The 20,519-nt window shown below is 40.8% G+C and overlaps 1 protein-coding gene across 6 annotated transcripts in view; it reads left to right on the top strand.

Moving 5' to 3' along the window:
* Window positions 1-5,156: 5,156 nt before the first annotated feature.
* Window positions 5,157-20,519, top strand: part of BARD1 (BRCA1 associated RING domain 1) — an 84,476-nt gene continuing 69,113 nt past the window's right edge. For 3 of the 6 annotated variants that reach the window (XM_042995280.1, XM_042995279.1, XM_015539277.2), the window contains exons 1-2: window positions 5,158-5,353; window positions 17,343-17,399. In XM_042995280.1, coding sequence (XP_042851214.1) covers window positions 5,211-5,353; window positions 17,343-17,399 — 200 coding nt within the window. In that variant the 5' untranslated portion in view covers window positions 5,158-5,210. Of the gene's footprint in view, window positions 5,354-11,878; window positions 12,003-17,342; window positions 17,400-20,519 lie in introns of those variants that run through there. The other 3 variants (XM_042995278.1, XM_042995281.1, XM_042995282.1) reach the window with 3 other exon arrangements.

Raw genomic sequence — 20,519 nt, 5'->3', positions numbered from 1 at the left:
GATGAAACAAAGTTCCAAAATAGGTTAACACAACGGCCCCCTGGGTACAATCGTAGGAAATGGCAGGACTTGGTTTATAACCCAGTTTTGCTTCACTCCAGAGCTCTATGCACTTAATCATTATGCCACATTGGATTCCAGAAAAAATAGCACAGAGCTTATGACTTTAACTTAGGTTAAGAGCATTTTCACGCAGGAAGGCCAGGTGAGTCAAATGTAGAGAGCACAGACCACACTCCCGGATGCTGTGGAGGTTTGTTCCATTCAAGTGTTCCTTATCGATTGTTCTCAAACTGCATTTTTTGCAGGGACAGGGGGGAGGGTCTAGGTTTCACAGAGGTCCTTGCAAACCAAATTTATATCTGAAAAAGAGAATGCATTCAAAAGAGTCAAAGCAGTTGATTCCACCGTGTGACACCATAATTCAACGAGAAGAATTTGGGTACATGCTGAATTTGTGAGGTAGCTTCGCATTCCACGGGAGGAGAGCCTTGGCCTTATGTCTGTCCCATTTTGCTTGTTAAATATGTTTATCCAAGTGCATAGGAGGGAGATTTACTATGTGAAATCCTTCACAACACAACAGAAGAAAGAAATTAGCATTTAGACAGTTTGTTTTCAACAAACTGTTATATTGAGCCTGAAGATCAGGAAAGAGACCAGACCGAGATGCCTTTGGAGTATAAACAGCACTACAGATGGTAATCAATGCAGTTAGGAAGGGCATGAAGAGAGAAGGATATATAAACAGGCTAAAGCAAACCAATTTGTCTGCCTCACAATGCCCGTAGGACCCAAATGTTGCACTGGGTGGGCTGAATAATTTTGGAAGAGTCTAAGGTACTGCTTAGCTGGAAGAGAACAGACCAGGAGCAGAATGGAGGAACGAACCTAAACTCTGATGTACTCGGGAGGTCCTTGCAGGGACACAAAAAGGGAATTAAGACATTTTAGTCCCTTTTAAGCTGAAGACAGGATATTGCTAATACACTAAGCTAAGGCTTTACCAAGACCCCATAGATGGAATGGATTTTCCTGGGAAGTTTTTCTCTGGAAGCAGAGTTACAGGATCTTAGGCATTCTTGGTGTATCTCATCCTGGATTGGCCCGTCTTTTGTACACATAAATGCACATGGGAGAAAGGACTGGCTTTTATTTTTTATGTTTAAAAATTGTTTTAACGTTTATTTATTATTAAGAGACAGACCGGGAACAGGGGAGGGGCAAAGAGAGAGGGAGACACAGAATCAGAAGCAGGCTCCAGGCTCTGAGGCATCAGCACACTGCCCGATGAGGGGCTCGAACTCACAAACCGCAAGATCATGACCTGAGCCGAAGTCAGACACTTAATCAACTGAGCCACCCAGGCACCCCTAAAGGACTAGCTTTTAAAATTCAGGATCTAAGCCTGGGAGGAAAGGTTGATTAAAAAACACATATCCCATACCATCTCACACCTGTCAGAATAGCTAAAATCAAAAATAGAAGAAAGCATAAGTGTTGGTAAGGATGTGGAGAAAAAGGAATTCTCATGCACTGTTGGTGGGAATGCAAACTGGTGCAGTCACTGTGGAATACAGTATGAATTTTTCTCAAAAAATTAAAAACAGAATTATCATATGATCCAGTAAGTCCACTACAGGATATTTAACCCAAAGAGTACCAAAACACTAATTAGAAAAGATATATGTACCCCTATGTTTATTGCTGCATTATTTGCAGTTGCCAAAATAGCCAAGTGTCCATCCATAGATGAATGTATAAAGAAGACTGATCTATCATCTATCTATCTACGTGTCTATCTCTATCTACACATGCGCGCGTGCACACACACACACACACACACACACACAGTATAATACTACTCAGCCATAAAAAAAGAATGAAATCTTGCCATTTGCAACAGCATGGATCAATCTAGAGGGTATGATGCTAAGTGAAATAAGTAAGTCAGAGAAAGATAAACAGCATATTATTTTAGTCATATGCAGAATTTAAGAAACAGAACAAATGAACGCAGAAAAAAAGAGAGAAACTGAGAAATAGTCTTATTAATAGAGAACTGGTGGTTGCCAGAGGGGAGGTGGGTGGGTGGGTGAAATAAATGAAGGAGATTAAGAGTACACTGTGATGAGCATTGAATAATGTGTAGAATTGTTGAATCACTATATTGCACATCTGGAACTAATATAACACTGTGCTAATTATACTAGAATTAAAAAGGAAAGGTAGGGGCGCCTGGGTGGCTCAGTCGCTTAAGCATCCGACTTCGGCTCAGGTCATGATCTCATAATCTGTGAGTTTGAGCCCCACGTGGGGCTCTGTGCTGACAGCTCAGAGCCTGGAGCCTGCTTCCGATCCTGTGTCTCCCTCTCTCTCTGACTCTCTCCCGTTCATGCTCTGTCTCTCTGTCTCAAAAATAAACAAACATTAAAAAAAATTTAAAAGGAAAGGTAAAGTGGGATGCTTGGGTAGCTCAGTTGGTTGAGCGTCTGAGTCTTAATTTTGGCTCAGGTCATGATCCCAGCATCCTGGGATTGAGCCCTGAGTCAGGCTCTGCACTGAGTGTGGAGCCTGCTTGGCGTTCTCTCTTCTTCTTTCTCCCTCCGCCCCTCTTTTCTGCTTGTGTGCTCTCTCTTTAAAAAAAATTTTTGGGGGGAGCACCTGGGCAGCTCAGTTGGTTAAGCGGCCTACTTCAGGTCATGATCTTGCAGTCTGTGAGTTCAAGCCCCACATCGGGCTCTGTGATGACAGCTCAAATCCTGGAGCCTGCTTTGGATTCTGTGCCTGCCCCTCCTCTGCTTGCACTCTGTCTCTGTCTCTCAAAAATAATGACAGAGCAGCACCAGAGGAAGGCAATGGAAGGGGAAGCTGCAGATGAGAGAGTAACCTTGCTTATTTTCTTGATGAGTTTACTATGGCTGCCATCAACCAGCTGCTGAGAATTTCATGAGATATAGTGAGAGGTGATGGGGCAATGGCAGAGGGAAAGAAGAGGAAACTAACAGCAGGAAAACCTCACTGCCCCTGCACCACAACTCATTTAACAGCACTGTACAGATAGTTCAGTAACAACTGTTTGGTCCAAAGTGTGAAATTTGCATTTACTCTGCTCAGTTACATTATGTCCTAATTACAAAAGCATCTGATAAAAATATTCAGTGTTATTCTGTGGTAAGTAAACCATTAACAGTACTAGCTATGTATGTCTCCCTCTCTCTCGCTCAAAAATAAGTAAACATTTAAAAAAAAGTACTGGTTATATACGTAAGCATCTTCATATTACCTACCATATATTGAGCACTTATGATGCAGGTGATTTTACATTTATCTCATTATAATCCTCCAGATCTACAAAATAAATATTCCCACTTTACAGATAGGGAAACTAATGTTCAGAGGACTTAAGACTTGATTTAAATCACACAATTATTTAGCAGAGGAAGTGGGATTAGAAGTAGGGATGTCTGGCTCCTGAAATCCCCAATTTACTCCATTATATACCATAGCATCTCTAAGTGTATTTAATGTTTTAACTTTTCTAGAATTTGATTTCTCTGAGGCTCCGCAAAGAGTAAGCAATGGCTCAACAGGGTTAATAATCAAAATCAATTTCTTGACTGCCTGTGAGTTTAAGAAAATATTTGGTTAGTTTAATATGCTATTATAGGTCAGTTAAAACACCCTTTAAGATCTTCCTTAGTTTTACCTATTCTGTTTCCACTAACCAAGTGGTTATTTGGCAATGTTTTAGATGCCTACAGTGTAGCCTAAGGATTGGAGGGGACTTGGGTGGACACAGGTATATCAGCCAGAAGGCTACAGCAACAATCTAAGTAAAAAATGAGACAAGGGGCCTGTGGTGGAGTAAAGACAGAGAAGTGGGTAGATTTGAGAATAAGTCAGAGGGGCAAATGCAATGATTTGGCAGCGGATTGGATGGAGAGGGTGAAGGTGCTCAGTAGGTGTTATCCATAAAATATGGTGAGCAATGAGAGATCATTGTGCGGATCTGATGAAGTTTTGGGGTGATGGTGGGGTGGTTCGAAGCCGAAGGCCAAGTAAGAATTCTTGAAGATGTCTTTGGTGCAAAAATGGGATTTTATTAAAGTATGGGGACAAGACCCATGGGCAGGAAGAGCTGCACTGGGGTACTGACAGGTAGCTCATTATATATCCTCAGGTTGGGAGGGGGTCAGGGATAGAGTAAGAGTTTAAGAAATTTTGGAAACAAGGTTTCCAGGACCTTGAGGGGCTAGCTGTTGCTAGGGAAACACTATTTATTACCATTTAATAAAACTTCAGCCATGAGACCCTTTAGATATATATGGGGGGAGGGGCACAAACTTGGAGTATGATTGCCAGCATGTATCTTGGGGTAGCTGAGATAAAGGAAGTTGACTTACAGGATCCTGGAGTTTGGGACAATGTTAATTTTCTCTTTTGCCCCCCAAAGTGTCATCCTTGAAGCAGCTGAGCTCCTAGAGGGAGGTCACTGCTTGTTTCAAGACTTGTCAATGGGCAGTAAAGGAATTTAATTTTTCATTTCCTTAGTTTCCCACATTACGGCGGGGCAAGCACCTAAACCCCTTTCCTTTGTTCTGGGTAGCCAGGAAGTGTCTGAGGATTATCATGTTTTCCACCTGCGCCTGGGGGTGGGTGGTGACCAGCCTGTATTTTGCCTTTAGCTTTCCCCAAGCTCCCTCATCATATCTTTAACAAAACAAAAAAAACCTGGAAGGGGGAGGGGAAGGAGAAAGTTAACTTTGTTAGGAGTGAAGAAGGTGGCACATTCAGTGTCAGGACCAAAACTTTTCCAAATTCTATGGTAGTCAAAACAGCACTCCTTAGAGATTAGTCTCTACTAAAAGTTCCTCGCTTTGAGGTCCCTAAAACCCACGGTTCAGAAAAGTCAAGGACTCGCGTTTTCGCATCTTCTTCCCTCTAGGTGGCCTGGACCCGTCCCCTTTCCCGCCAACTGCAAGCCCCACCCCTCCGGCCCCGCGCGCGGGACTTTTGGCGCGTTTCCGGGGCTCCGCCTCCCAGGGCCCCGCCCTCCCAGCGTCCCGGCCGGCCCAGAAACTGGGACCGTTCGGGCTGGGGTCGGGTCGGAGGTTGGTCGCGTCTCGGTCGTTGCCCGAGCCCGCCGAGCCCGCCGAGCCCTCCGCGTCTCCAGCTCTGGGAAGAGCCCTTCCGGCGAAGGCGGGGCGATGCCGGGGAACCGGCAGCCGAGGGTCCGGTCCGGGAACGAGCCTCGTCCCGCGCCCGCCATGGAGCCGGAGGGGCGCGGGGCCTGGGCCCACAGCCGCGCCGCGTTCGACCGGTTGGAGAAGCTGCTGCGCTGCTCGCGTTGGTAAAGATGGACCCTCGGGCGAGTTGCCGCGAGGGCGGGGGGAGGGGATCTTTTCAAACCCCCGGTTCTCTCCTTCCATTCCCGCCCCGCAGTCGGGTCGGCGAGCAGACTTTGTACTTGCCCAGGGATCTGGTGTTAGTTGTCCCCTCCCTCGCTCCCATCCCCTTCCTTTCCGCGCTGCTTGCTTGTCTTTTCTTCGTCAAACCCGACTAAGGTGGTAGTTGTCGAACTTTAGCGGGCCGAAGACTCGTCTGGAGGTGTGGTTAAAAAAAATGCAGATTTCAGGCCCCGCCTCCATACTTTGACTCTGTAGGGCTGGGGTGGGGCTAAGGCATCGGGACTTTTTACTGGGCCTGGAATCCCTGCTGCCCCGGGCTGCGCAAGTTTGAAGGGGCCCGCTAAGCTTCAAGCAGCTGTCACTCATTGCTGAGCTGATCCTTTGACCATTACTCCGTAGCAGCTCTTTCTTGGGAGAGGAGAGTTTGGGGGACCCTTGCTGGAGGTAGATTGAAGATGGCAGTGTGATGGACACCGCCATTCTATTTCTCACTCAGTTTCTCATTTCCTTGGTTTAGTCAAAAGGCTGTATGGCTTGGGGTTCCGGCTCTTAGAGATGCTATTTATTATCATTTTTTGCTTCTTATTTTCCTTCATGCTGTTGCACCATGGGAGCCCTCTCACTTCAAGGTTTTCATTATATCTGAAGACATCATGTTCATGACTGGTACTCCATGCTTTTCCTGTAGCTCTTCCTAGTATACAAACCAAGAAGGGCTTGTCACCCTTATCATTTCTTCCAAGAGCATTGATTGAGCACCTGCTGTGTGCACAGCTCTGTATTTCTGCATGGATATAACTCAGGTTTTCTCTCTGCTTGTAGCTGGCCTGACTTTTTTGGACTTTGTTTTGACCCCCCCGCCCCCAACCATTTCCAACCCGCAGAACTTACATAAAGCACAAGTTACCGCAGCTGTTTCTTTAAAAATGAGGACTTAACTGTCACCGAGTTTTGCACTTATATTTGGTTTTACAAAAACTTAAAAAATCACCGCGCTCCTTAGAAAAGCGGCACTTTGGTAGAATACATGGAGACATTCTGAGTTGTGTGTGTTTTTTAATAACACAGGGGTCCTCCATCTGAGAATAAGAAATTTAAAACTAGCTCTGCTAGTTGCTATAATAGAAGCAATTATAATAACACCTTAGTAGTTAAACAAAAGTTAGACATTCAGATGGGACATTTCTGTATGGAAGGCACTGAGGCAACATCATAGTGCTTCACTTAAGAGTGTAGAGTCAGGATGCCTGAGTTCAGGTTCCAGCTTTGACATTATGGCCCAAGTCATTTATTTATTTATTAAAAAAAATTTTTTTTCTTAAATTTATTTTGAGAGAGAGAGAATGCATGAGGTGGGGAGAAGGGCAGAGAGAGAGAGAGAGAGAGGGACAGAGAATCCCAAGCAGGCTTGTGCTGTCAGCACAGAGCCCTATGGCGGGGGGCTTGCTCCCAACAACCCTTTGATCATGACCTGAGCTGAAATCAAGATTCTGACGCTTAACCGACTGAGCCATCCAGGCATCCATGTCTCAAGTAATTTAACTTCTGTGCCTCAGTTTCCCCATCTGAGTGATAATAGTGCTCTGCTCATCCACCTATGGGGATTCATTACTAATAAAAGATACTCACTCTTATGTGGATCCTGAGAAACTTAACAGAAACCCATGGGGGAGGGGAAGGAAAAAAAAAAAGGTTAGAGTGGGAGAGAGCCAAAGCATAAGAGACTGTTAAAAACTGAGAACAAACTGAGGGTTGATGGGGGATGGGAGGGAGGGGAGGGTGGGTGATGGGTATTGAGGAGGGCACCTTTTGGGATGAGCACTGGGTGTTGTATGGAAACCAATTTGACAATAAATTTCATATATTAAAAAAAAAATACTATTGAACACCTGCAAAGTGCTATTTTGGCGTTGGGGATTCGTTAGTGAACAGAGCAGGCAAAAACCTCAGTCTTTAGGAAGCTAACATTCTGTGGGAGGGGGGAAACTAAATGAAATTATATGTGTAAAGTGTTGAGTATGGTGGTTATAGAATAAGTGATAAGTAATAGGTGTCTTATAAAAATACAAAAAAAGCATAGCCTGCTTGCTGAATGGTTTGGTGAAGGCAAAATAGGTGCTTTATAAAAAGAAGAGTAATCTGTAGGTTGTCCTGAACTATAATACAGCCAATTTCACTTAAAAAATTTTTTTAATGTTTATTTTTATTTATTTTTAAATTGTTTTTAAATTTTTTATTTTTTTTAATTTTATTTATTTTGAGAAAGAGAGAGCACAGGTGGGGGAGGGTCAAAGAGAAGTAGAGAGAGAATCCCAAGCAGGCTCTGCAACATCAGTGCAGAGCCAGATGCAGGGCTTGAACTCAAACTGTGAGACCATGACCTGAGTGGAGACCAAGAATCCGGATGCTTACCCGACTGCGCCACCCAGGTGCCCCGTAATGTTTGTTTGTTTTTAAGAGAGAGACAGAGTGTGAGTGGGCAGGGGCAGAGAGAGAGCGAGATACAGAATCTAAAGCAGGCTTCAGGCTCCAAGCTCCTATCTGTCAGCACAGAGTCCGATGCGGGGCTCGAACCCACGAACCGTGAGATCGTGACCTGAACTGAAGTCAGACGTTTAACCAACTGAGCCATCCATGCATCCTGCCAGTTTCAGTTTTTATCCCTGCCAAATATTTTTCTAGTTTCTAACAAAAGTGAGCAGACAATAAGAGCCAGAGGACTGAAAGTAGACATCAGTAACTAGGTCTAGACTTTTATTACAACTTATCCTGTTGGGTGGAGAATAATACTGAACTCTAGTGAATTTTCTTAAAAAGTTAATATATGAACCACTGATGGAATAACAACTAAATCTCAATGGTGTCTTTGCAGATTTTAACCAGGGTTTGGCAAACTTCTGTAAAGAGTCATATAATAACTGATGCTGACCACCATCTGTGTTCTTACTATTTTTTGTCTTTTACAACCCTTAACAACATAAAAAGCATTCTTAGCTCAAGGCTGTACAGAAACAGTCTACTGACTTGATTTGGTGCATAAGCTATAGTTTGCTGAACTGTTTTAATAGGTAGAATGTCTTAAGTTTAAAAATCCTCAGTGTAAAATTTTATATGACACGGGATTTAATATTTAGAAGTGATTTTGCATTCCTGTTGGTGTCTTTATATGTCTTGGCACTGTCTACAGTGTATAAAGTGTGGCCCGTTTCTTCTTACCCGGGGAAGATAACCCCTTTTTTCCCCACCCGCGCCTTTCCCTGTAGCTGCCTGACGCCATTACTTCAAAGAACAACTCAGGATGGTCTGCTTCTTGCTTTGCTACCTACCATTCCTGGCAGTGTCCTGTTACTTGAAATTGTGTGTCAGTATGCCCTTTTACAGAGTTTCAAAGTTCTACCCAGTGGACTAGTGATTACCCCGATTACCCTCACATTCAGCTTGCAGCTGTCATCTATATTGTGTTCCCAGGTGTCACCTGTCTTATACAGCATATTGCATCTGTTTTACGGGAAGCATTGCTTGTGGGTGAGGGTGGATTGGCTACATTACAGGGCATCCTTTCTTGACCTTTAACATAAGTAGGACTCCAAGGTGAAGCTGATGAAATTTTTTCAAGAGGCCAGATGTGACATTTGTGTTAGGTCCAAGCCCCACAACCAGATAGAAGCTATTTAAAGATTTGGAAAAATGAGACAGGAAGACCATATCATTTGAGAGGCTGACAGAAAGCACAGTAATAATGTGTTCCTAAAGGAAGTAGGAAAAAATAATAAGGGCTGTAACGTAAACCCCAAGTGTCATATGACACTATTTTGTGAGTTAAAATTAGGTACCTCTTGACATTTTTGGGTGTGTGCAGGTTGACCTCTACTATAGTGTAATTTGGAGTTATAGCACTTTTTTTAAAAATTTTTTTTACATTTGTTTATTTTTGAGAGACGGAGTGAGACAAAGTGAGAGTGGGGGAGGGGCAGAGAGAGAGGGAGACACAGAATCCGAAGCAGGCTACAGGCTCTGAGCTGTCAGCACAGAGCCCAACACCGGGCTCGAACCCACAGACCATGAGGTCATGACCTGAGCTGAAGTTGGACGCTCAACTGACTGAGCCACTCAGGCGCCCCTGGAGTTCTAGCACTTTTTAAATCAACTTTTAGTAAAAAGTAAAAAAGCAATCTTGTGATTTTTGGCATAGATGATTTTATTTTTCTAAATTATTTTTTGTCATTTTAAAGGCGATAAAGATTATTTTCTCTTATAGCATCGCTTAGTGATTAAGAACATTAATTTTGAACCCTGGCTTGAAATCCCGCTTCAGTGATTTTTGGGTAAATTAGTTTATCTTGTATGCTTCCTTTTCTCATTTGTGAAAATGAATTAGTAGTAGTTTCTATCTTATGAGGTTACCAGAATTAAATGAGTTAATATTTATAAGATTCTTAGAGCAATGCCTATTATGTTTTATGTGCTATATGGATGTTTGTAAAATAAAGGATAGATTTCCTGACCCCAGCATTAAGCTTTTGTCTTCATTAGCTTTGCTCAGAAGCACTTTACTAGGCCATTGATCCTTAAGTGGGATGATTACTCCTTTAGCTTGCTTTGATGCTGGTTCTTCTTTAGGACCATAAGTGATCACTGATGGACCACATTAGTGGTGACATGGTGAGACATTTTTTACCTTTAAGGAGCACACACTTAACTATAAGGGGTAAAATGCACACAGAGTTCAGGGTAAATTATGATGAAGGCCAAGGAGATGTAGAGAAGTGTACTTGGATGGTGCCAGTGGAGGAAAGCTTCATGGCAAAATTTTGAATTGGGCCTCGGAAAGAGTTTCATAGATGGAGACTGGTGGAGTATGCTAATCACAATATGCTAAAAGGTACTGTAGAATAAAGGGGAAGTGAGTCAGATGGGCAGAGAGTAATTGGTAGCCTAACAACTGACTATTCAGTTGGTTCACATAATTCCTAAGTAGAGCAATTTGTGTAACTTCCCTGTCACTCTGATGTTCTCATCTATAAAATGAGGAAAATGGACAAAGGGCTTTCTAAGACTCCCTCTAGTTCTGCAGATTCCATAATTATGAGTTTCCTTTGGGTACAAATTATTGTTTAAAACTTTCTATTGACTTTTAACATACATCCAGAAAAGGGCACAAATCATTGGTGTTCAGCATGTATCCTATATCTCTTCTAAACGTAGAATGTATTTACTTATGTGGTATTTTGATTCTTTGATACACATTTCATAAAGACAGGTTCACATTTGTGGCCACAGTGTTGAATTCATGGTTTCTTAGCGTTTGTTAAATTAGTGCATTAAAGAATTTAGGTTAAGTTAGGATCACATTTAAGGAGTCTTTGCAAGTGGGAATACCATAAGGACCTGGTTAATTTCACTTGCCTCACCTAGAATCCTCTGTAGGTTCCTGGGGTTAGTTACCTATAGTAAACAATGACTAGGGTCTTGAGCAGATGTAGAAGCCAAGGTCTTTCGCCCTGGGAGGTAAAGGTAGAACCATGAGTTACACAGACCCATTATAGGCCTCCACATACCTGGTGTTCTATAGTGCTTGTGTCTGCCAGAGAAACTTACCAGAGACATTGAGCACCTGTTCCCCATAGCATTGGGGATGGTCTTACAAGTGAAGTTCTTGTTAATAATGAGCCTGGGACTTTGAGGAGAGATTTTAGGCTGGGAGTGCACTCTTGACAGTCATCTGCATTAGATGGTTTGAAAGCACACTTCTGGAAGTGAGCAGGGAAGAGAATATAAAGAGCCTTAAAATCAACATTTGAGCATTAGGTGGAAGAGGTAAAGCTTTAAGGACAGTTACTTAGATACTGTTTTGCTTTGGAAGAAAAGAAATAAAGGACAGAATAACCAGAAGTATTTGAGGCAGGTATGCATAATATGCTCTGTGCTCATCTGTCTCATAACAATAGATCCCATTATAATCAGTCATTAATAGACAGGAGTCTATTGCCCATTTGGCTTTTGGGATATTGGCTCCTTGATTTATTCAGTATTTGTCAACACTAAATAATTAGACATGATTAAAAAATTTTTTTTTCCATGTGATTTACTTGAATCTGGCATACAAAATACACAGAATAAGATGCCTTTGTGTCATTATTCATATCCCTTGTTAACAATTTTGTTTATTCTGAAGACAAATAGAACAGATTGTTTAATTGGCTTGAAGAGCCTGTGCATTTTGGTGTTAAATGTGTTGGTCCACACTTAAAAATAACTAGGCGATTTTCTAAAATGTAAGAGCATTGTGGTAGCTATCTTGCCTAATGTTAAGTAGCAGTTTATCTCAGTAAGCTTAGGGAGCCATTCTGTTAAGAAATAGGTCTGCCTCAGTATTGTAATCTCAACTGAATTTACTTTCCTTTTCTTCTTTGCAAAGAAATTTTTATATCAATAGGCCCTTTTTAAAAAAAAAAAATTGTTTGTTCTCCCTACTTAGTTCTTCCCCAAGTTATAATCCTCTGACTGCGCTGATCTTTCCAAATCAACTACATGTGAAGTAACAGAAGTATGACTGCAGATTGGAAAAAGTAGAGTAGCTGAATTTTCAAGGTACAAAAATCCTGTTACCATGCAAATGTCTTTTCTTATTCTTCTGGACTTTTTTCTTTCTAATATATATGTATATCAAACAAAGAATAGGGTAAAGATAAAATAGAATTCTTAATATAAATTCATTTTTGCATGTACTCTTCCATTCGCTTCATTCACTAAGGATTTATCGAAATTCTGCTGTTCGTATAGCACCATGCTAGGGAGGTAGTGGTGGGGAGCTCAGAAAAAATGAAAGTCAAGATCTCTTGTTTGTAGGGCTAGAATCTATTTGGAGACCAGGGGGGAAAATAAGGAATCAAGCAGATAAAATACAAAATAATTTAGCTTTCAGCATTGATTTCCAGGGCTCCAACTAGAAGCCATCTCTCTGGAACTTGAGAACATTTTGTAATTCTCTTAAATCATACACTAACTTTGCTTATCAGATTACCTAGTTAGATTATAAGCTCCTTAATATAGATTGTATTGCAGTCAACCTTGTGTTCTTTACATGTATGGTGCAAGGTACAGATTTTGCATGAGTGATGGTATGGAAACTAAAATTCAAGAATTTCTGTGCTTTGTTTAGTGTCATTTTTATTATATCATCCTGTATAATATTTGGATAATGTGTTGGGCTTGAATAGTTTTGGAAGTTGTGAGGAGGAAGTGTATTCTAGGATGGGAGAATAGCCTGAGCAATCTGGTTTTGGATCTTGGGTATTATTTGAGAAATGTTACAGACACTGGCCTGCTGAGAGCAGAGGTTTTTTTTTGTGGAGGAGCAGTGCAAGAAAATGTTGCTTGCTTTGGAGTTAACTGGATTGTGAAGAACTTTCTAATATTAAGTTTTTAAAAATTGAAATAATACATGCATTAAAATATTAAGGTATATGGTGATTAAATATTTAAGGGAATGACAGGTGGGCCTGAATCCTTTTCTTTAAGAACCCACTATGATCAATTTATTATGTGTCCTTTAAGAGGTTCTCTGTGTTTGTATAAGCATTGTAAGCCTCAGATGAGAAGATACTATACGTCAGGGAGATGTATCATGATTTATCTAACCATTTTCTTGTTGGTTAAAATTTAGATTGTTTCTGGTCTTTGGCTTTAATAAGCTGTGCTGGAGTGAATATCCTTGTCCATGGCCTTTACAAAGTTTTAGTTGAAATTATTTGTGAACAGGGTGCCTGGCTGGCTCTGTCAGTGGAGCCTGCAACTCTTGATCTCAGGGTTGTGAGTTCAAGCCCCATGTTGGGTGTAGAGAGTACTTAAAAAAAATCTTAAAAAAATAAAATAAAATTATGCATGACTATAATCAACAGTCATTAAGTCAGAGACATAATAAAAATATTCATTTGCTTCATCTGTACTCCAGATACAACTTCTTTCATCTCTTAGTTCTTCATGGTTTACATCTACATTTCCAAATAATAGGTTTCTATTGCTACCTCTTGATTTTTTCCATTTTAGACATTATTTATTAACTTTCTAACTTCCTGCACTAAAAGATCAGTTTTCTTACTATTATCTGTTCACTTTCTACTGTGGGAGATGACTGGATATAAAATTTGAAGGACAAAATAATTTTCAATCATTATTTTGAAGGCTGGGTATCCCTTGTCACCCTTGGGATGTCATATGCTGTTCTGGATCCTTAAAACAAGAAATATTTATATGCATATATGTATATATATGTGTATATGTATATATGTGTATGTATGTATGTATATGTGTATATGTATGTGTGTGTGTGTATACAGACATATATATATGACGTTTTATTTCTTAATCTCTGGAATCTCTTTATTATCCTGTCTAGATAGACATCTTTGGTATTTTAGAGTTTCAGTTTTGCAAGCACCTGAGTATCTCTGAAGGATAAATTCCTGACACGGGAATAGTTGAATTAAAAGTGGATGCATTTAGGGGCGCCTGGGTGGCTCAGTCATTAAGCGACCGACTTCGGCTCAGGTCATGATCTCGCGGTCTGTGAGTTCGAGCCCCGCATCGGGCTCTGTGCTGACAGCTCGGAGCCTGGAGCCTGCTTCAGATTCTGTGTCTCCCTCTCTCTGCCCCTCCCCTGCTCATGCTCTGTCTCTCTGTCTGTCAAAAATAAATAAATATTGGGGCGCCTGGGTGGCGCAGTCGGTTAAGCGTCCGACTTCAGCCAGGTCACCATCTTGCGGTCCGTGAGTTCGAGCCCCGCGTCAGGCTCTGGGCTGATGGCTCGGAGCCTGGAGCCTGTTTCCGATTCTGTGTCTCCCTCTCTCTCTGCCCCTCCCCCGTTCATGCTCTGTCTCTCTCTGTCCCAAAAATAAATAAAAAACGTTGAAAAAAAAATTAAAAAAAATAAAATAAAATAAATACATATTAAAAAAAATTTAAAAAAAAAAGTGGATGCATTTAAAATTTTGATACTTATTGTCTGGTTGTAATAAAAATTGTTTTATTGCAGAGTATCTTCTCCTCTAAGCTCTAGCCATTGTCTGAAAGCCTGGCTTTGACAGAGATCAGTGCCACTCTTTATCTGCTCTGTGAGCTCTTCGTTAACAATTTTTTGAACTTGACACCACACCTCCCTCTCCCAGTGTTGGGTATAACACCCCTCTCCCTGCTCCTTCCACTATGCATGCATACATACTTTTCTGCACATGCATATACTTCTCTGTCAGTCTTCCAGTGTCCTTCCTCATCTGTTAACAGCAACAAAAAATATATTCTAGCTCACTAATTAGAATTAGTATAATTTATCAATTATTCATAGATACTAGAATCATTGCTAATCACACTATAGCATCTCATTGCTAGGGTGAAGGGTCAGAACCAGAGATAAAGGGTTCAGAGTCATCGTAAAAAGGAAATTTAAGTTTAGAAATAGAATCAAGGCATTGAGTCGAGTACTGCCATAGAAAGCCAGAAGACTGAACTGCGTCCTGGGGATAAGCCTACAATTGAGAGACAGGAAAAGAAGCAGCTAACGAAATGGTGGAATAGGCGGATAAATGTGCTATAAGAAAATTAAAACTCAACAGAAGGAAAGGTTTCAAGAAAGAATGTGAGATCAATGTTGCCTCACAGAGAAGTCAGGGAGAACGAGGCCTAAAAATGCTTTAGGGAATAGTTTCAGCAGAGTTGGGAGTTCAAGCTAGGGAGATAAGGAGATGGAGAGAACCATGTAGAGCACTTTCTGAGGACTTTACATCCACAGAGAGGGGAAGAGCTGGGGCTGAAGGTAGAGTGAGGCAGGAGCTGAAGAAAGGGCTACTTTTTAGGGTGGAGGAGAGAGTACCTGTGCGTGTTTAGTTGCAGATAGAAGAAGAAATTTTGCTGAGTATAATGATGAGAATCAACTACTTTAGGAGACAGGGAAGATACTGGATCCAGGGACAGGGAGAACAACACATTTTAAGAAGGAAGAATGACTTCAGGACATCTTTCCCCCTGAGCCCAGAGGGAGGGACAGGGTTATGGGTGAAGAGGAAGGAATAGGCCCAGGTGGTGAAAAGCTCACAGTCAGGTTAATGGGATTTAGGAGCATGGAGATTGTTTTGAATAGCCATCTATTCAAGCATTTGTTATACAAAGGTGAAGAAAGTACCAACTGAATGTATAGAGACACGTGTATATATCTGTCTGTATATATCTGTCTTTTTATCATTGTTATTCATCCCCTGAGAGTAGGCAAGGAAGGAGTGGACTGTGGGGCCTATCTGGTATTCCTGGCATCTGTGAGTGTCTAAAAGGTCAGTGCAAATAGGGTGGTGGTGGAGATGTCCGTGAAGTAGTAATTGTGGCCTGGGAATCCAAGGAGCTAATGAACTGAATGGCCTTGTCTGAAGGCAGAGAGCAACTGAAGGTGGAGGTTTGGTCGGAGTGGTGGAATAAAAAAAATATAGGGAGTATATAATGATAGGAGGAAGTGAGATACATCACTTCTGAGATCTTAGAGCCAAACTTGTGATGAAGTAGAATTCAACACACTTGATCAGGAGAGATCAGATTAGATTTGGTGGGTGAAATAGTGAGCAGAAATTCTAGGAGGAGCGTGAGCATTGTAGCAGAGATCATCTTCATTGCCAGAGTCACAAAAGTGCCTGGCACTTCACAAGTCATATTTTTACACTCTGATCTGTGTGGTGGGATAGAAAAATCAGACATTGTGAGTTTTTAAAAAGCAATGGGTTTTATAATGTCAGTGAGCACCATTTTTGGTATCTTGAGGATAACATTATAGGTGTGTACTCTGTTTTTAGCATTCTTTCTGAAAGCTCAATTTCACTTTAATGTTCACATCTATTAAATGTGCTATTTGATACTTTTGATCTTTCAAGAAATGTGGAAAACTGTTTTTATTGATATGTGGTACATATACAGAGGTAATTGGATAATAATGCTGTAAATACCTAAAGGTCCTAAGGTTAGTGTAATAAACCAAGCACAAAAAATATTCATCCTTCAAAAGCTTTATTTTCTCCTGTTTGCTCTTGCTGCATTACGCTCTCTGAATACAATGACTTGATGTGTTTATTAATAAGTACGTACTGTTACTTTCTGAGGATTATCAAATGTAGCAGGTATTTTGATGGACAGTAATTGTGTTTCTCTCTCTCTTTCCCCAATGCCATGACTCTCATTCAGTCCGTAGAATGTCAACCTGATGATTCCTGTTTGCAGTTGCTTAACGAACAAAACAGTCAGTTAATTGTGAACTGAAAGAATGGCTGTATTTTTGACAAGGCATCTATGTAAAATAAATTGCCTCTTAACAATAGCCAGAAACCAGTGTATTCCTATGGGAAACCATGAATGCTTATGGTCAAGGTGGTCAGATGTTCTGATTTTCCTGGGTCGGTTCTGGTTTACACCTGCTATCCCAGTGTCCTGTTTAGTTGTCATGCCCTGTCACTCCCAGAAATGTTCTCATTTGGACAATATGTTATATGGTCATTCTGCCTTTTAGGCCTTATTTTGAAATTTATGGTCTATACTTTGAATCATTAAGCGAAGATGTATCTTAGTAATTGAAAGAAGCAGTCAGTGGTCGGTTTTGCCATCCTCTATAAAGGTATAGGGATACTTACACAAAGTTCCTTCTTTCTGAATTCCCACTATATGCGTTATAAAAAATGTTACAGTTTGCACTGAGTTTGCTAGTAGCTATTTGAATTCAGCAGATGTGTGATGATACAATATTTAATCAGTGAGTAACAGCCTTTCAAATAAATATATCCTAATCTTCTGCTTTGGAAAGAGAAATACAGTAGTGTTGGCCCTTGGATTTATGAAATGTTGGGTAATAAGTGTTTATCTCACAATGACCTAAGTCTTGATTGTCTTCCTTTCTTCAAACAGCACTAATATTCTGAGGGAGCCTGTGTGTTTAGGGGGATGTGAGCACATCTTCTGTAGGTAAGTAATTATGACTTGATCCATAGTGTAACTATATTTTTTTACTAGGTCATTACTAATAATTACCATATTAGTAATATGTTGTGTGTTATGTTTGTGTAACTCTCATAGGCTACAAATAACTTACTGTACATTGTCTCATTTTGATGCATAAAACTGTCTTACTTTACAAATAAGAGCATCAAAGCTCAAAGGGGGTGACTTGTTCAGAGTTGCATAGCTTAGCAAGTAGCTTGGGGAGAAAAATCTGTTATGTAATTGAAATACAGCTCTTTTTTCTTTCCCCCTTCTGGTTACTTTGGAGTCTAGACCTTCCAGATTGTGAAAATCTTGCTCTGGATTAATTTTCTGGGGCTTCTGTAACAAAGTCCCAAAGACTGAGTGGTTTGGAATGACAGAAATGTATTGTCTCACAGCTGTGGAGGCTAGAAGTCCAACAGCAAGGTGTCAGCAGGGTGGTTGTTTCTGAGGGCTGTGAGGAAAAACCTGTCCCGTGATTCTGTCCTACCTTCTGGTGGTGGAGAACCTTTGTCTTCTGGCAATCTTTGTCCTTCCTTGGATTGTAGGTCTATCACTGATTTTGACCTTCATGTTCACACAGCCTTCTCTTTAGTGTGCATGTTTGTCTCTGTGTCCAAACCTGCCCTTTTTGTAAGAATGGCAGCTTTCCTGGAGTAAGGCTCACCTCGATAATCTCATGTTAATTTGATCTCGAGAAAGACCCTATTTCCAAATAAGATTAGGTACCGGGGGTTAGGACTTCAACATCTTTTTGGGGGACACAGTTCAAGCCATAATAGTTACTATGGAATTATGTCCATGTTATAGTATGAAAGCCCTGGCATATAGATTAGAATATTAGATTTTCATCTCATTCTATTTCTTATTCTGGAGAAATCAATTAAAGGACTGAATGTCTTGGTTTAATTGTCTCTGAGACAGGGTCCACGTAGCCTCCTTTGCATCAGTTTTTTAATGACTTCAGTAATGACGCATGACTATCTGGCATGAACGACTTCGGCATGAAGTTTAAGCACACAAGAAAATAATTTACTGTGTGACTGCTGTGGGCTGATGTGTGGGAAGTGACTATGCTTGGGGTCCCAGTTTTCCTTCTGGAAACATGGATTTGATATATGGGGCATATCCAGCTGGAGGCTGGGATAGGGAATAGTACATGTTGCCCATCCGCTCTCCGTTTGGATGATGACAAGGACTTCACATGGGCAGGGCACGTGCGTCAGTCATCCTCCTTTCCCCTGTGCCCACGTCAGAGATCTTCATGGCAATAAAGCAGACTGCCGACTACAGAGCTGCTCAAGGCAGAAACCACAAGTAATACCCAACTGCTCTTCCTTGTCACCTCATTAAGTTCTGTGACTTCCACCTCACAATGTGCCTTGAATCTTGAATTTTCCCACTCTTCTCTGTATTTACTACTGTTTATTTGATCCAAGCCACCATTGTATTATCTCTCCTCAGACTAGTATAATAAGTTCTTAACTGCTCCCCTTCCTCATTTTCTACATTCTTAATAGTGATCTTTTAAAAATGTAAATCACATCCATATCCTTACCCTCCTTAAAATCCTCCAGTGGCTTCTTTTACAGTTAGAATAAAATCCTTACTCTTCACTATAAGGTCTGGAAGACCTGTACAGGACCCAATTCCTGCCTGTCTCTCCAGCCACACTTCCTTCTAGCTCACCCTGTCTAGCTACCTTCTCCTTTTAGTTCATTAAACACACCAAAGTCATTCCCGCCTCAGAACTTTTGCACTTGCTATTTCCTCCTTCTAGAATGTACTGCCAAATTTTTGTGAGGCTAACTTTTCATCAGTTACATTTCAACTCAGATGTCACCACCTCCAAAAGACCTCCCATGATGCCCTTATGAAATATGCCCACTTCCTGTCCTTACTTGGTAGTAAGCAGATTTATTTTGTTTCAGCTGATGTACTTGCTGTATGTAATAGATCGGTGACAAATTTTGATTATGTGATGCCAAGAATTGGGTAACTGTATTCTTTGCAGATTTGCAGCTGTGTAAAACTGCTAGGAAATGTTGTAAATACCATGCAGTTTTCTAATGTTTATTTACTTTTGAGAGAGAGAGACGGAGGGAGGGAGGGAGGACCAGAGAGAGAGAGGGAAACAAAGAATCTGAAGCAGGCTCTAGGCTCTGAGATGTTAGCACAGAGCCCAACATGGGACTCAAACTCACAAACCGTGAGATCGTGACCTGAGTCGAAGTTGGACACTTAACCGACTGAGCCACCCAGGCACCCCGTAAATACCATGCAGTTTTAAAAGATGGTTTGATATATACCAGTCTAGTTGAAGCATTGAAGTGGAGGGGTGCTGGTTGGAGGGGCACAGATTTTTATGTCATTGACAGTGTTATGGTAGTTCCAAGGTACTTTCGTGTCAATCCCTGATAAAAGTAGTCCATGTATTCTCTAAGGTAGAAATCATTTAAAACATATTGCAGACATATGCAGACTTTTTGGCTTTGGATCATTTTACACCTTTAAAAATTGAGGATCCCAAAGCAGTTTTGTTTGTATGTGTGTATTTACCATGTAAAACTGAGACATTTAAAAAATACCATTCACTTAAAAATAACAGTAATAAACTCATTACGTAGTAACATAAGTCACACTGTTTTAAGGAAAAGTAACCATTTTATAAACCAAAGAAAAACTAGTGAGAGTGACACTGTGTTATATTTGTGCAAATCTCTTCATTGTTTTGATGAGTAGAAGACTGTAGATTCTCGTATCTACTTATGTAATCATTCTGTTGTGATCTAATGTTTTGATTGCAGTATGTGAGTGAGGAAGATATTGTATTATACATATGCATAGTTGGAAAAAAGAAGGATTTTTAAATAGCCTTTTTAGATAATTATGGATATTCTTCTTTGATACGACACCATTACTTAGCAAGTGCTAGTTTCTTTAGATTTGTTACAGTGTGGACTTGGAAAGGATACCAGTGAACTTTTTGTATTCTGTTCCAATAAATTTCATTGACTTATCCTATGCTGTGAATGGATCTTTCACCCAGTATGATTTCCTGACCACATCTGTCGGTCATTTGGAAAATACTGGCTTACGGAG

The sequence above is a fragment of the Panthera tigris genome, chromosome C1, assembly GCF_018350195.1.
Source record: "Panthera tigris isolate Pti1 chromosome C1, P.tigris_Pti1_mat1.1, whole genome shotgun sequence".
Taxonomy (NCBI): domain Eukaryota; kingdom Metazoa; phylum Chordata; class Mammalia; order Carnivora; family Felidae; genus Panthera; species Panthera tigris.
Note: the sequence above shows the minus strand (reverse complement) of the source record. Positions and strands in the feature narration are given on the sequence as shown.